Source organism: Lissotriton vulgaris, chromosome 9 (assembly GCF_964263255.1).
Source record: "Lissotriton vulgaris chromosome 9, aLisVul1.2, whole genome shotgun sequence".
Lineage (NCBI taxonomy): Eukaryota > Metazoa > Chordata > Amphibia > Caudata > Salamandridae > Lissotriton > Lissotriton vulgaris.
In genome coordinates, this window is record NC_141697.1 from 575,945,194 (window position 1) to 575,959,851 (window position 14,658).

Genomic DNA, 14,658 nt, shown 5'->3' on the forward strand with positions numbered 1-14,658 from the left:
AGTGATACCCCTACACCATCCATCACTTTCCCTACTGGTGCACCTTCCTGGAGTTAGAATAATAATTGATACCCCTACACTATCCATCACTTTCCCTACTGCTACACCTTCCTGGAGTTAGAATAGTATTTGATACCCTTACACTATCCATCACTTTCTCTACTGTTGTACCTTCTTGGAGTTAGAATAGTAAATGATACCTCTATACTATCCATCACTTTCCCTACTGTTGGACCTTCTTTGAGTTAGAATAGTAAAATATACATCTACACTATCCATCATTTTCCCTACTGTTGCACCTTCCTGGAGTTAGAATAGCAATTGATACCCCTACACTATCCATCACTTTCCCTACTGTTGTGCCTTCCTGGAGTTATAATAGTAATTGATACCCCTACACTATCCATCACTTTCCCTACTGCTACACCTTCCTGGAGTTAGAATAGTAATTGATACCCCTACACTATCCATCACTTTTCCTACTGTTGCACCTTTCTGGAGTTAGATTAGTAATTGATACCCCTACACTATCCATCACTTTCCCTACTGCTCCTGGAGTTAGAATAGAAATTGATACACTCACACTATCCATCACTTTCTCTACTGTTGCACCTTCCTGGAGTTAGAATAGTAATTGATAATACTACACTATCCATCATTTTCCCTACTGCTAAACATTCCTGGAGTTAGAATAGTAAGTGATACCCCTACACTATCCATCACTTTCCCTACTGGTGCACCTTTCTGGAGTTATAATAGTAAATGATACTCCTACACTATCCATCACTTTCCCTACTGTTGCACCTTCCGGGAGTTAGAATAGTAATTGATACCCCTACACTATCCATCACTTTCCCTACTGCTACACCTTCCTGGAGTTAGAATAGTAAATGATACCCCTACACTATCCATCACTTTTCCTACTGTTGCACCTTTCTGGAGTTAGATTAGTAATTGATACCCCTACACTATCCATCACTTTCCCTACTGCTCCTGGAGTTAGAATAGAAATTGATACACTCACACTATCCATCACTTTCTCTACTGTTGCACCTTCCTGGAGTTAGAATAGTAATTGATACAACTACACTATCCATCATTTTCCCTACTGCTAAACATTCCTGGAGTTAGAATAGTAAGTGATACCCCTACACTATCCATCACTTTCCCTACTGGTGCACCTTTCTGGAGTTATAATAGTAAATGATACTCCTACACTATCCATCACTTTCCCTACTGTTGCACCTTCCGGGAGTTAGAATAGTAATTGATACCCCTACACTATCCATCACTTTCCCTACTGCTACACCTTCCTGGAGTTAGAATAGTAAATGATACCCCTACACTATCCATTACTTTTCCTACTGCTGCATCTTCTTGGAGTTAGAATAGTAAGTAATACTTTTACAACATCCATTAATTTCCCTACTGCTGCACTTATGTCAGTTTTACCTTTTTAGTTTGGAGTTGTTGAGTCTTTTTCTTTCTTTTTTTTTTGTTGTCCTCATTTGCCTTGCGTGTCGCCTGCCAGAAGACTTCAGATCTTTGCCTTCTCCCATTTCAAGACACGAATGTAATTTTACTGGCGGAAGGCGCATCCCAAAAGTACAGAGGGGGGATGATAGAATGCAAGCATGCTATCACTCCTACTCCATTTCCGTGTTTTTCAACCTGCTGGACCAACAGTATTTCGAAGGGGACCCTTGTCCTAGGTCCATGGAGGCAATCTAGGCATAATCATTGGACCAGGGGAAAAGAAAAAAAGAAAACAAAAAAAAAAACCCGGGCCTTCATCTCCACTGAACCAACAAGTCCCAAAAGGCAAATTTTTTTTTATTGCCAGGTCTTGCAAGATCCACTTTAGATGTTTCGTATAATGATGTTATCCAACCCGAGTGTAAGGGGGCCGGACTCTCCATCCAAACTTTACGAATTTGCCTCCTGGCCAGGAGAATCACATAGAACAAAAAAGACCTAGCCTGGCCAGTTATGCCTGTCTCAAAGCCGAAGATGTTTCGAGGCAGCGTGAGAGACATGAGGATGAATTTTGACAGTCTCAGGGGAGAGAAATGTTCCCGGTGCAGCGTGAACAAATGATTTCGCCTGAGCCAGGCAGGCTTCACGATTTTATAAAGGAGGGTAAAAGATTTTAGCCATATCTCCTCACAAGGGAACCCCATCTCTTCCTTCCACAGTTGATCCGGGAGATCTAGTTCCCCATCTGCCTCCTCCAACATACTCCAATACCATAGGGCTACCTCCTTGCCCCCCCCGTCCGCTCTACCAGCTGCTGTTCCAGGCTAGATATCTTTCCCAAAGGAACCCCCTTCCTAGTCAACACCTTGGCCCAGCTTTCTAGCTGTAGATATTTAAATCTAGAGAAGCCCGGGCCTACCAACTCCCGTAAATCCTCCCAGGCCCTCAACCCCCCTTCCGCCACAAGCTCTCCCCATCTTACCCCCCACCCAGCGTCTCTCACTGGAATAGACAGTCTATCTTGTAGGCATAATGGTAACCCAGGGTAGTCCCATACCGGTGCATAGTTGGAGTAGTAGGACAGTCCTATTCTCTTCCTGATCTGAGACCATGCTGACCCCAGAGATGCTAATATTTTTATTTTGACCTTTTAAAAAAATTTCTGGTCCCCCAAATTTAAATACGAACCCGTCCATTGACAGGTCCGCTCCAGTCAGCATGGCTTTAAACATTGTCCCAGAAGATGTACCCTGTGGTGTTTTTAAGAGCATTCTTGTGTGGGACAACTGAAAAGCCCATGCATAATACTGCAGGGCCGGCAGGGCGAGCCCCCCTTTCTCTCTCCTCCTCCTCAACTTTTTCCACGCTAGCCGGGTGGACCTATAATTCCATACAAAGGAGTTGATTTCTCGCTGACATTTATCCAGTGATTTACCATCGAAGGCCAATGGGATGGTATTAAAAATTAAAGTAAATTTAGGCAGGATAGACATCTTGATTAGTTTAATACTACCCAAGATTGTTAGTGGGAGGTGAGTCCATGATCTCATTAGCTTCTTACACTCATTGTGTATCCGTTCCAAATTAACTCGGGTAATGTCTCCCATCTCTTGTACCACCCATATCCCGAGATACCTCGTTGATGTTTTCACTCCAAGATGTAAGTTGGGAATGTTCCACACCATGATCTCAGTTTTACTGGCGTTGATCTCGTACCCCGATATAAGCCACAAACTCCTCCGCCCGCTTGATTACCTTGGGAAATGCTTTGACTGGATCTGACGTAAAAACTAAAATGTTGTCCGCATACAGTGCGACCCGCCTCTCCCACTCTCCGAATTTAAATGGTGGGATATTTTCATCTCCCCGCAAAATCTGGGCAAATGGCTCGATGTACAAATCGAGATTTTAAAGGGTTCTGTCAGGACTACGTTTATCATAAGCCTTGCCAATGGAGCACTATACATCAGAGAGATGACGCGACAAAAGCCCTCCCCAAAGCCAAACTTTTTCAACACAGCCTCCAGAAAGCGCCAATTGACCCTGTCAAAGGCCTTTGTCGCATCTAAGGTGAGAGTGGCCAAAGGAAGAGAAAAGGTTGAGGCGATGTCGATTGACCCTACCAAGTCATAAGTTAAGTCAGATAGCTGCCTCCCTTTAATAAACCCTTTCTGAGCTTGTTGTACAATTTCTCCTATTATGGCCCCCAATCTCGCAGACATGATGGACGCAAAGATCTTATAATCGCTGTTTAAGAGCGAGATTGGTCTATACGATCTGCAGTCAGTTAAGTCTTTCCCTGGCTTGGGGATTAAGACAATAATCGCCTCCCCCCTAGATTTTGGGGGGGCTTCCCCCTTCCTTAATATTCCATTGAAGAGGGTCATCAAAATAGGAACAACGGCGGCGCCCAGGACTCGATATAACTCTCATGGCAGGCCATCCGGGCCGGCCGCCTTCCCTTGCTTTAATTGCCCTATTGCCCTGCTGACTTCAGACTCCGAAATGGTCATCTCCAAACAGTTCATATGTACTGTTGAAAGAGTAGGCAGTGAGATGTTACCAAGCCAAGTATCTCTTTTGGCCACATCATTCGGAGTGTCCTCCCTATAAATCTCCTCAAAGAATTCAAAGAATGCCTGCCCTATCTCCTGCTTACAGGTCCTTGTCACGGGCTCTCCCTCCACTCTTATCTCTCTGATATAATTCTTGGCTTGATCTGCCTTGACTTTCCAAGTCAAAATCCTTCCAGCCGCTTCTCCAAACTCGAAGTGCGAGATCCTAGAAACCTCCCACCTTTTCGCCACCCTTTCCTGGAGGATATTTTCCAATTGTCTTTTTAATATTCCTAATTGTTTCTGTTCCTCCAGAGACCCAATGGAATCCCCCAGCTTTATCTCTAAAATCCTCATCTCCATCTCGATCTTGCTTATCATTTCCCGGTATACTTTCCGCCTATAAGAGGCTCTGTTTGATATACAACCCCTGAGAAAGGCTTTTAATGTTTCCCAAACTATTGCTACAGCTGCAGAGTCTAGGTTGATCTGCAAGAAAGATCTAGTTTCAGATACCAGGAAGTCAACTTCCTCTGCTTCCAGCAGTAAGGTACGGTCAAATGAACAGGAAGAATATTTCAACTGAGACTCTAACTTGAGAGTGAAACTTAAAGCTGCATGGTCCGAAAGATGGGACGGGAGATATTCTATGGTGGTTAGTAAGTCCTTAAGGCCATAAGTAAACAAAGCATAATTAATCCTTGATTTATGTTTATATTTCAAGTTACGGAAGGAGACCCCTAGTTTATTGCCAGCCCTTTCCCGCCACAGATCTGCCAGTCCAAGTTACAGCATTGCTACAATGAGCAATTGCCTTGACTTGGAGAATACACTGGCTCTGGAGCTTGGTGTTTTATCCAGTTTGGGGTTGAGCACAATATTAAAATCTTATACCCACACTATAGGGTCTTGTGAAGAAATCAAGTGATTGCTAATAATATCAAGGTATGTTGTATCATCCGAGTTGGGGCCATAGTAGCCGACCATTGTGCAGATCCAGCCATCCACTGAGATTCTCAGCAGTAGCCATCTCCCTCTTTGGTCCTCCTTAACATCCAAGATCTGAACTTTCGCAGATTTTTTAAATATAAAGATGATCCCTCTGATATTTGCATTATGGTCCGTACTATAAAAACTATCTATCCATCTATGTTTTTTTAATAAGCCATTAGCCTCAGCCTTCAAAAGATGTGTCTCCTGCAACACAATGATCTGCGCGGGGGAGTCTCTTAGTTATTGCAAAATTCGATCCCTTCTGCTACCCACCCGCAGACCATTGACGTTCCAGGACAGGAACTGGGCTGACATCAACGAATAGATTTCCTCTCCCTTCTCCATACTCCCGCTTGCCTAACTTTCTGGCCTGAAGATAAGTGACTGCCCAACTAAAATACTGACCTTCAAAATGGAGAACAACCTTATGAGGATTTTTTATCATTTTCCCCCTCTCCCTGACCCGCCCCCCACCCCTGGAAAACCCACCCATTCTTAATCCGACTTCATGTGAAGCCGGATATGCGTCCTCCGACAGCCCCCCCTCTCCATACCGCCCAGACCTTGTTAGGCCTAGCGGCATGCAAAGAATTGACAATCGGGAGACTTTACCTAAACCCGCCCCAGTGTAAGAGGCAAGATAACACCCTCATGCCGGAGTGCTTTATCTAATTACGATGTTTTATTTCATGTGAGAAAGGAAGAGAAAAAAAAAACCTTTTACCTGTTTTTTTCCTTTTCTTAATTTACACACTGTTTTGCTACGAAGTGCTCCCCACACACCCCCCCTTATGTGCAAAGGACCCCATATATTTTTTCCCCCAATTTGACCTTTTCCTCTCTTTTTTTAAAATGTTTTAATTAAGGTATTAGACCCCTAAGTCCAAAGATATTGATATATTTTTTTTAATGCTATGGAAGGCATTTTTAAGGATTCTCCCACTCTAACTTACGTCCCCTTTGCAGTTTATTCTAGATGTGTGGATCGAATGGGGGCTAGAACAAAAACCAGAACCTCTGCCTACACCCCTCCCTGAGAGTGATTATTGATGGATTCCAAAAGCTCATCTGCCTCCACTGGTGATCGGACATTATGCATCTTATTATTGTACATCACGCGTAGGAACGCAGGGAATCGCATCTGCACTGTGGCCCCGAGAGGCCTAACTCCCACTGTCTGTCCAGTGTAGTCTTTGACAGGTCTGATCGTATCTCAAACACAAAGTCCGGGCCCTTCAATGACTGAGCCTTTAAGGCCAGGTTTAGAATGTTTTCCTTCAGGGAATAGGTGAGAAAGTTAACCAAGATTTTCCTGGCTTTGGTTCTCCCTGGGTTTAGACGGAAGGGGTCACGGTGAATCCGTTGAATGTCCTTCTCAAGCTCCTCCGCTGACTCTTCGAGGTCAAGGGAGTCCTTAAGTATCTTAATGACAAATGCCTTTACATCTCCTCCCTCTTTTCCTTCGGGGATCTTCAAGAGCCGGACATTGTTTCTCCGTGAATAATTTTTTAATGATTCGACCCTCTCTCGCATGGCGTCTCCCTCTCGCCTCAAGTTCTGAATTTTAGTTTCAGCGATCCCCAGACTGGATTTCAGTAAACCCACTGCCCCTTCCAACTCCTCCGTTCTCTCATTTAGATCATCCACCTTCCTCTCTAAGATCTCACATGAGGACCTTATATCGTTCTGGTTCGCCTTGGAAACAGCAAAATCATTTCTAATCTCCTCCCTCATTGAGACTATGGATGCCATAAGAGCCTCCAGCGTATTTCCAACACTGTTACCATTTCCGTTGATGCCCCCCACTTCCTCAACCTCCTCCCCACTGCTGATTTGCCTGCTGTGCTACCTACAATACCTGTGATACCTGCCCCCACCAACACTATTGGTGCCTTTTCTTGGGAGTCTAGCGGCCACATGCATCAACCTATTTAGGAAGTGCAAACTGTGCGAATCGGTAAATTCGGCCGTTTGCGATTCCTAAATAGGTTTTTGGGATGCATCATGCATTTTTGTGAAAATCGCTATTTTTTACGATTTCCAAAAATGTGATTGCTTTTAAGGAATCGCAAATTTGCGATTCCTTAAAAGCAATGTATGATTGTGTTTCAAATTGCGAATTCACAATTAGGGGGTGCAAATTACCACGAGGGTGAACCTCGTGGTAATTTGCAAAAATGTTTTAAAATGCTCAAAATTGCATTTTAAAACACTGTCATGTTACAGACACACATGTCCTTAGGACATGTGTGTGTGAAACATGCACTTCAAAATACATTTCAGGGGTGCAGGGGGGGTCCTTTGGACCCACCCCCGCACCCATGGAATGCATTAACATTTTGCGAATCGCTAATTGAAATTCGCAAAATGTCAATGCCTTCCCATGGATTCCTATGGGCCTTTTGGCCCATAGGAATCAATGGGAATTGCGAAATCGCAAATTAGAATTCGCATAATATTTGCGATTCGGTAAAAATTGCGATTTTTACCGAATCGCAAATATTATGCGATTTAAATCATGCATCCCATTTTGCGATTCCTTATTTGCGATTCCCTAAAAATCGCAAATAAGGAATCGCAAAACCTTACTTTGATGCATGTGGCCGTTGGTCCCCTTCTGCTACTGGAATGGGAGATACGTCTGCCGTCCCGGGCTGTACGGGGACAAACGTAAGTGTAGCTGTAGCTGATGATGTAGCAGAGGCTACTGATGATGGTGGAACTGGTGTTAGAGCACGAGATTCTGAGGCTGGCAACAGGTCCAGAACCTGGGGAATCACCTTGAAAAAGGAGCGCAGGGAGGGAGTCACCCTTGTCGTACTGCTCTGACCCCTGGCCTTTGTACTCTTGCCCACCTCCTTGCTATGCTTACTGTTTTTACTATTGCTATTGCTGCTACACTTCTGGTTCGCCCACGCCCCCCCCCTTGTTTGTACCTCCTCAGCCAACCCTGTAGCACTATCACTCACTGTGACTTTGCCCGGGCTTTTCCCTTCACTAATGGTGCATTCTGGGACTTGTTGTTTTTTCCCAGCTTTCTGATTCTTCCTTTGCTTCCGCTGGCCTAGAACTCTGGTGGTCTGCTTGGGAGTAATCTTCTTGTTCGTTGCTCTGAGGCTGGTATCCCCGGGGCAATAATCAACATCCCCTGTCTCCCCTTCCACCCTACTCACAGTGTCCGGATCCAGCGCTGAGCTTTCTGAGATGCTGGAGGGTTCTGTGAACTCGGTGGCCAGTGCTAGTGTGTTGGAGTCAGGCCCATTTCTAATGTTGGCAGCAGCCCTTCCCAGTCTGTTTGTCAGAAGCCCCCGCGCCGCCGCTCTGCGGCAACGCCTAAGCTCCATGGCTGCCCGACCCCAGTGGCACAGAGAGACGGAATGCGGGGGGCGGATTTCAATCAGCAGGCACATCCGCGGGTGCAGCAAAACAACACGGCACAGCACGGCAGGTGATCAAAGCCCGGGCTGAAAGTAGAAGCGGCGTCTGCCTGGGGGTTCACGTGGCGGGGGGCCTGGCTCACAGAAACTGGAGACCGAGGACGTCTCACTCACTCACTCCAGGGGGGGGGGCGGGGTCAGAGCTTCATTCGCGCACCATTAACCGCGCCGGGAAATCCCTGCAAAAACAACGCTGTCTAATCCTTGAAATCCTTGCAACGCGGCGATACGGCAGAGGAGCTGCCAGGACGCGCGCACCACTCTAGCCGGTGGCCGCCATGTTTTCTCTCAAGCTTTACTTCATTTCTATTCGAATAGAATAGTAAATGATACATCTACACTATCCATCACTTTCCCTACTGTTGCGCATTCCTGGAGTTATAATAGTAATTGATACCCCACACTATCCATCACTTTCCCTCCTGCTACACCTTCCTGGAGTTAGAATAGTAATTGATACCCCTACACTATCCATCACTTTCCCTACTGTTGCACCTTCTTGAAGTTATAATAGTAAATGATACATCTACACTATCCGTCACTTTCCCTACTGTTGCACCTTCCTGGAGTTAGAATAGTAATTGATACAACTACACTATCCATCACTTTCCCTACTGCTAAACCTTTCTGGAGTTAGAATTGTATTTGATACCCCTACACTATCCATCACTTTCCCTACTTCTACACCTTCCTGGAGTTAGAATAGTAATTGATACAACTACACTATCCATCACTTTCCGAAATGCTAAACCTTCCTGGAGTTAGAATAGTATTTGATACCCCTACACTATCCATCACTTTCCCTACTGATGCACCTTGCTGGAGTTAGAATAGTAAATGATACCCCTATACTATCCATCACTTTCCCTACTGGTGCACCTTCCTGGAGTTAGAATAGTAATTTATACCCCTACACTATCCATCACTTTCCCTATTGCTACACCTTCCTGGAGTTAGAATAGTAATTGATACAACTACACTATCCATCATTTTCCCTACTGCTAAACTTTCCTGGAGTTAGAATAGTAAGTGATACCCCTACACTATCCATCACTTTCCCTACTGGTGCACCTTTCTGGAGTTAGAATAGTAAATGATACTCCTACACTATCCATCACTTTCCCTACTGTTGCACCTTCCGGGAGTTAGAATAGTAATTGATACCCCTACACTATCCATCACTTTCCCTACTGCTACACCTTCCTGGAGTTAGAATAGTAAATGATACCCCTACACTATCCATCACTTTTCCTACTGTTGCATCTTCTTGGAGTTAGAATAGTAAATGATACTTTTACAACATCCATTTCCCTTCTGCTGCACTTTTGTCAGTTTTACCTTTTTAGTTTGGAGTTGTTGAGTCTTTGTAGAAGATGTGTTTTCCTTTGGTCTTCTTTGTTGTGCATTGTTATTAAAATGTTTGTCTGTTTAGAATGAAAAGAAAGACTTTTTAAAAGCGTGTTGCTATTTTTTAAAATTCATGTCATGACTTTGTTTGAATGGGTGGAAAAAATGAGGAATGGGAGCGACCCCACACCCAAGAGAAGGGGTACCACAGGTAGGTAAGAAAAAGATTTCTCCTGGGAAGATTTACACCATGCTTAAGTCAATCAAATTTCTAGGTCTCAATCCCAACAGCCTTACTTAAAGTTATTTCACATCACCATATCATTTATCATACATCGGGACCCCAATAGTCAACTAGGTAGAACAATACAAAACCACCACTAATGTAAAAAAAAAACATTCTGATTTAATAAAAAAATTGTACATGAAGCGGTGGCATGATCTCAAGAGGTTTGTCAAGGATCGGAGGAGTAAGAACTGGACGCTTGCAAAGGTGACTAGCAGTGGCCCGCCCATCCCACCGAAAACATTCCCACCATGGGAGGAGAAGGTGCTTGCTATACTGCTTCCTGAGAGTCTCACAGGAGTAGCCGGGGGAGCGGAGGCTGGTACGGACAAACAAATGCCAAACAACTCACTGAGAAGTACTTCCTTGCAATACCTAAACACCATTACACTGTCCACCCTCACACAACAGGTAGCTAGCCATCTTGCTTAGGAGGCCTGTATGGGGGAGAGAGGCCTTCACTACCACTCCCACCATGCCCCCTGTCCCACAGCTGAGCAAGATAGAGGCCTCCCCACCCAGAAGCATGTGTTAGCTATTGCACTGTTCCCTTCACCTAACAGGTAGGCTATCTTTCCTGTGATGTCTGTCCGTTGGAGGGAGGCCTGCACTACCACTCCCACCATGCCTCCTGGCCCACAGCTGAGCAGGATATAGGCCTCCCCACCCAGAAGCATGTGTCAGCCATTGCACTGTCCACCCTCACCTAACAGGTAGGCAGCCATCCTCACTGGGAAACATGTTTGGGGATGGGAGGCCTGCACTGCCACTACCAGCATGCCCCTGTCCACACCCCAGCAGCATGTAGGCCTCCCCACCCAGAAGCAAGTGTCAGCCATTGCACTGTTCAGCAAACAGACTTACAGGTCTGTATCCATCTTGTATTGGAGCACAGTTTGGGGGTGGGAGGTCCTGAATCACCACTCCCAGCATGCCCCCTGTCCCACACTCCAGCAGCATGGAGGCCTCCCCACCCAGGAGCATGTGTCAGCAATTGCACAGTTCAACAAACAGACTTACAGGTCGGTATCCATCTTGTATTGGAGCACAGTTTGGGGGTGGGAGGCCCTGAATCACTACTCCCAGCATGCCCCCTGTCCCACACCCCAGCAGCATGGAGGCCTCCCCACCCAGGAGCATGTGTCAGCCATTGCACAGCTCAACAAACAGACTTACAGGTCGGTATCCATCTTGTATTGGAGTACAGTTTGGGGGTGGGAGGCCCTGAATCACCGCTCCCAGAATGCCACCTGTCCCATACTCCAGCAGCATGGAGGCCTCCCCCACCCAGGAGCAAGTGTCAGCCATTGCACTGTTGAACAAACAGACTTACAGGTCGGTATCCATCTTGTATTGGAGCACAGTTTGGGGGTGGGAGGCCCTGAATCACCACTCCCAGCATGCCACCTGTCCCATACTCCAGCAGCATGGAGGCCTCCCCCACCCAGGAGCAAGTGTCAGCCATTGCACTGTTGAACAAACAGACTTACAGGTCGGTATCCATCTTGTATTGGAGCACAGTTTGGGGGTGGAATGCCCTGAATCACCACTCCCAGCATGCCCCCTGTCCCACACTTCAGCAGCATGGAGGCCTCTCCCACCCAGGAGCAAGTGTCAGCCATTACACTGTTCAACAAACAGACTTACAGGTCGATATCTATCTTGTATTGGAGCACAGTTTGGGGGTAGGAGGCCCTGAATCACCAATCCCAGCATGCCCCCTGTCCCATACTCCAGCAGCATGGAGGCCTCCCCACCAAGGAGCAAGTGTCAGCCATTGCACAGTTCAACAAACAGACTTACAGGTCGGTATCCATCTTGTATTGGAGCACAGTTTGGGGGTGGGAGGCCCTGAATCACCACTCCCAGAATGCTCCCTGTCCCACACTCCAGCAGCATGGAGGCCTCCCCACCCAGGAGCATGTGTCAGCCATTGCACAGTTCAACAAACAGACTTACAGGTCGGTATCCATCTTGTATTTGAGCACAGTTTGGGGTGGGAGGCCCTGAATCACCACTCCCAACATGCCCCCTGTCCCACACTCCAGCAGCATGGAGGCCTCCCCCACCCAGGAGCATGTGTCAGCCATTGCACTGTCCACCCTCACCTAACAGGTAGGCAGCCATCCTCACTGGGAGACATGTTTGGGGTGGGAGGCCTGCACTCCTACTACCAGCATGACCCTGTCCCACACCCCAGCAGCATGGAGGCCTCCCACACCCAGGAGCAACTTTCATCCATTGCACTGTTCTCCCTCACTTAACCGGTAGGTAGCTATCTTAACTCTTCCTGATGTGTGTGTGGGAGACCTGCATCCCGAAACGCAGAAACAATTGCATGCAATGCATTGACATCCAACATGTATGAGTAAATGATGTTCCTCTGCACCGTGAAATTATACACAGTGTTGCAATGAATTATACTACTGGTTACTTCATATTTGTGAAGTGTACAGACAGTCCTTTATACGCAGCTGACACTATACTTGCACTGTAGCCAACACTGACCATTCCCCATCTACTCCATAGGTGATGAAGAACTCACTGCTGAGGACCACACCAACGACCAGCATAGCCAGTCTCCACCCCGGGCACATGGACTCTCAGATGTGGACTCCCAGGAAAGTTTGGAAGATGAGCTCCCGCCCGGCCCATCTGGTGTGCCACAGACCCAGAGGTCACAGGCCCCCATCCTCTCCACCACCACGTCTGCTGCAACAACAGCACAGCAGAGCCCTGCTGTCAGAGCCTCTGCCTCCACCGCAGCCACCACAGTCACCACCGCCACTACCACTAGTACCACCAGTACCACCTGCAGCACCCTCCCTGTCCCAGGGGATGACCAGCTCACAGCAACTACTGTGGAGGGCAGGGAGAGAGTGTGTGTACCGACAGTGGCGAGGCAAGAGGTCCGTGGCAGAAGAGCAGGTGGGAGTGCCAGGGCCACCACCAGACCTCGGGAGGAGTGGACACCATCCCTGGACCACTTCACCAGTTTAGTGGAGGCATACCAAGAGGTCCAGGGACAAAGTGGCCGGTCGGATGAACTGTTACAGGAGCTCATCCTTCTGATGAGGTCCATCGACAACCACCTTGGACAGATGGTGGACCTCATGGGCCAGCAAGTGGCGTTGCAGAGGGACAGGACTGTGTTCCAACTACCACCTCCATCCCCACCTGTTGTGCCGCAGGATGACAGTGCACCATCCTCCCCTGCGCCAACAGAGAGGGATGAGTCCCATGACGCCGCTGGCCATTCAGCAGGCCCCCCACCACCAAAAACACCTAGGGGGCATCCAAAGAAGAGCCTGGGAGTCTCCGGAGGCAAAGCACCTGCCACACACCAGTCACAGAGCCAGCCGTGATGACAACCCTCTTCCCTACTGCATTGACTGTTTGAACTGTCTTTACCTACATTTCCTTAGCAATGTCACCTGTCTGTTGGACTGGGTCACCACATCCATGTGGACTCTACTCTTGCATCTCAGCGAACAGGACTGTCAACTCACTACTCATTCCCCACTGTCATGTAAATTTTCCCGCACAAATCACATGTCCACTGTCAAAATAAAATACCTGATGCACCAGATTTTGTGCTGTATCGTTTTTAGTGCAATATTTACAATGTAGACAATGTTTATGATGTGTACAAATGATGTACAGTATGTAGTGCAGGATTCATCTGTAGCACCTAGGGAGACACAACAGTCACTGGTCTCATTGTACCATCACAGGTAGAACACTACACAAAACATACACAAGACACACAGGCATACTAGACAATGGGCTGTATGTGTGAACAAATAGGGTCCAGCATGCGTTCACATATGCAACGTCAATGTCACTTTTACCACACCCAGGTGACTGAACGTGTGCCTGTCTGTTACATCCGCGCCTTGCCCTTCACAACAACAGCAACCACACCACACAATGTACACGTTGTACCTCGTCACCCACCTTCAAGTGAAGTAGCGTTCGATGAACTGCTGGCACAGGTCTACTCCTTCATCCTCTCCACTGTCCTCATCACTAGACTCAGGTCCTTGAGCAGGTGGTGGCCTTGGTTCCTCACCATCGTCCAGGAGCAGGGGGATCCCCTTGTGGATGGCCAGGTTGTGCAGCATACAGCATGTCAAAACTATCTTGCATACCTTCCCAGGCGAGTATGCCAGTGCACCTCCTGTCCTGTCAAGGCAGCGCAATCTAGACTTCAGCAGGCCAAAAGTCTGTTTGATTACCCGTCGTGTCTTGCCATGGGCGTCATTGTAGCGGATGTCAGCCAGGGTCCTGGGATTCCTGAGGGGGCTCAACAGCCATGGCTAACTGGGATATGCAGAGTCACCTGTGAATGACAAATACCCATTGCAATGTTGCACAGCCAGAGTGCAGCAGGTAAGACACAGCACACCATATCAGTAGGCATACTCACCCACAATCCAAGCACTCTCGGGATGCAGATTCTCCATCATCTGGGGCACCATGCTGTTCCTCATGATGTACGAATCATGCGCCGAGCCCGGATACTTTGCACACACATGAGAAATGGTCATGTTCGCAAGACACA

The 14,658-nt window shown here is 47.2% G+C and overlaps 1 protein-coding gene across 1 annotated transcript; it reads left to right on the forward strand.

Moving 5' to 3' along the window:
• Positions 1–9,946: 9,946 nt before the first annotated feature.
• On the forward strand, positions 9,947–13,459 carry LOC147691861 (uncharacterized). Its single transcript, XM_086939483.1, has 2 exons — positions 9,947–10,019; positions 12,624–13,459. Exons 1-2 carry the CDS (start codon positions 9,947–9,949, stop codon positions 13,457–13,459), a joined length of 909 nt encoding a protein of 302 aa, XP_086795609.1.
• The last annotated feature ends 1,199 nt before the right edge of the window (positions 13,460–14,658 follow it).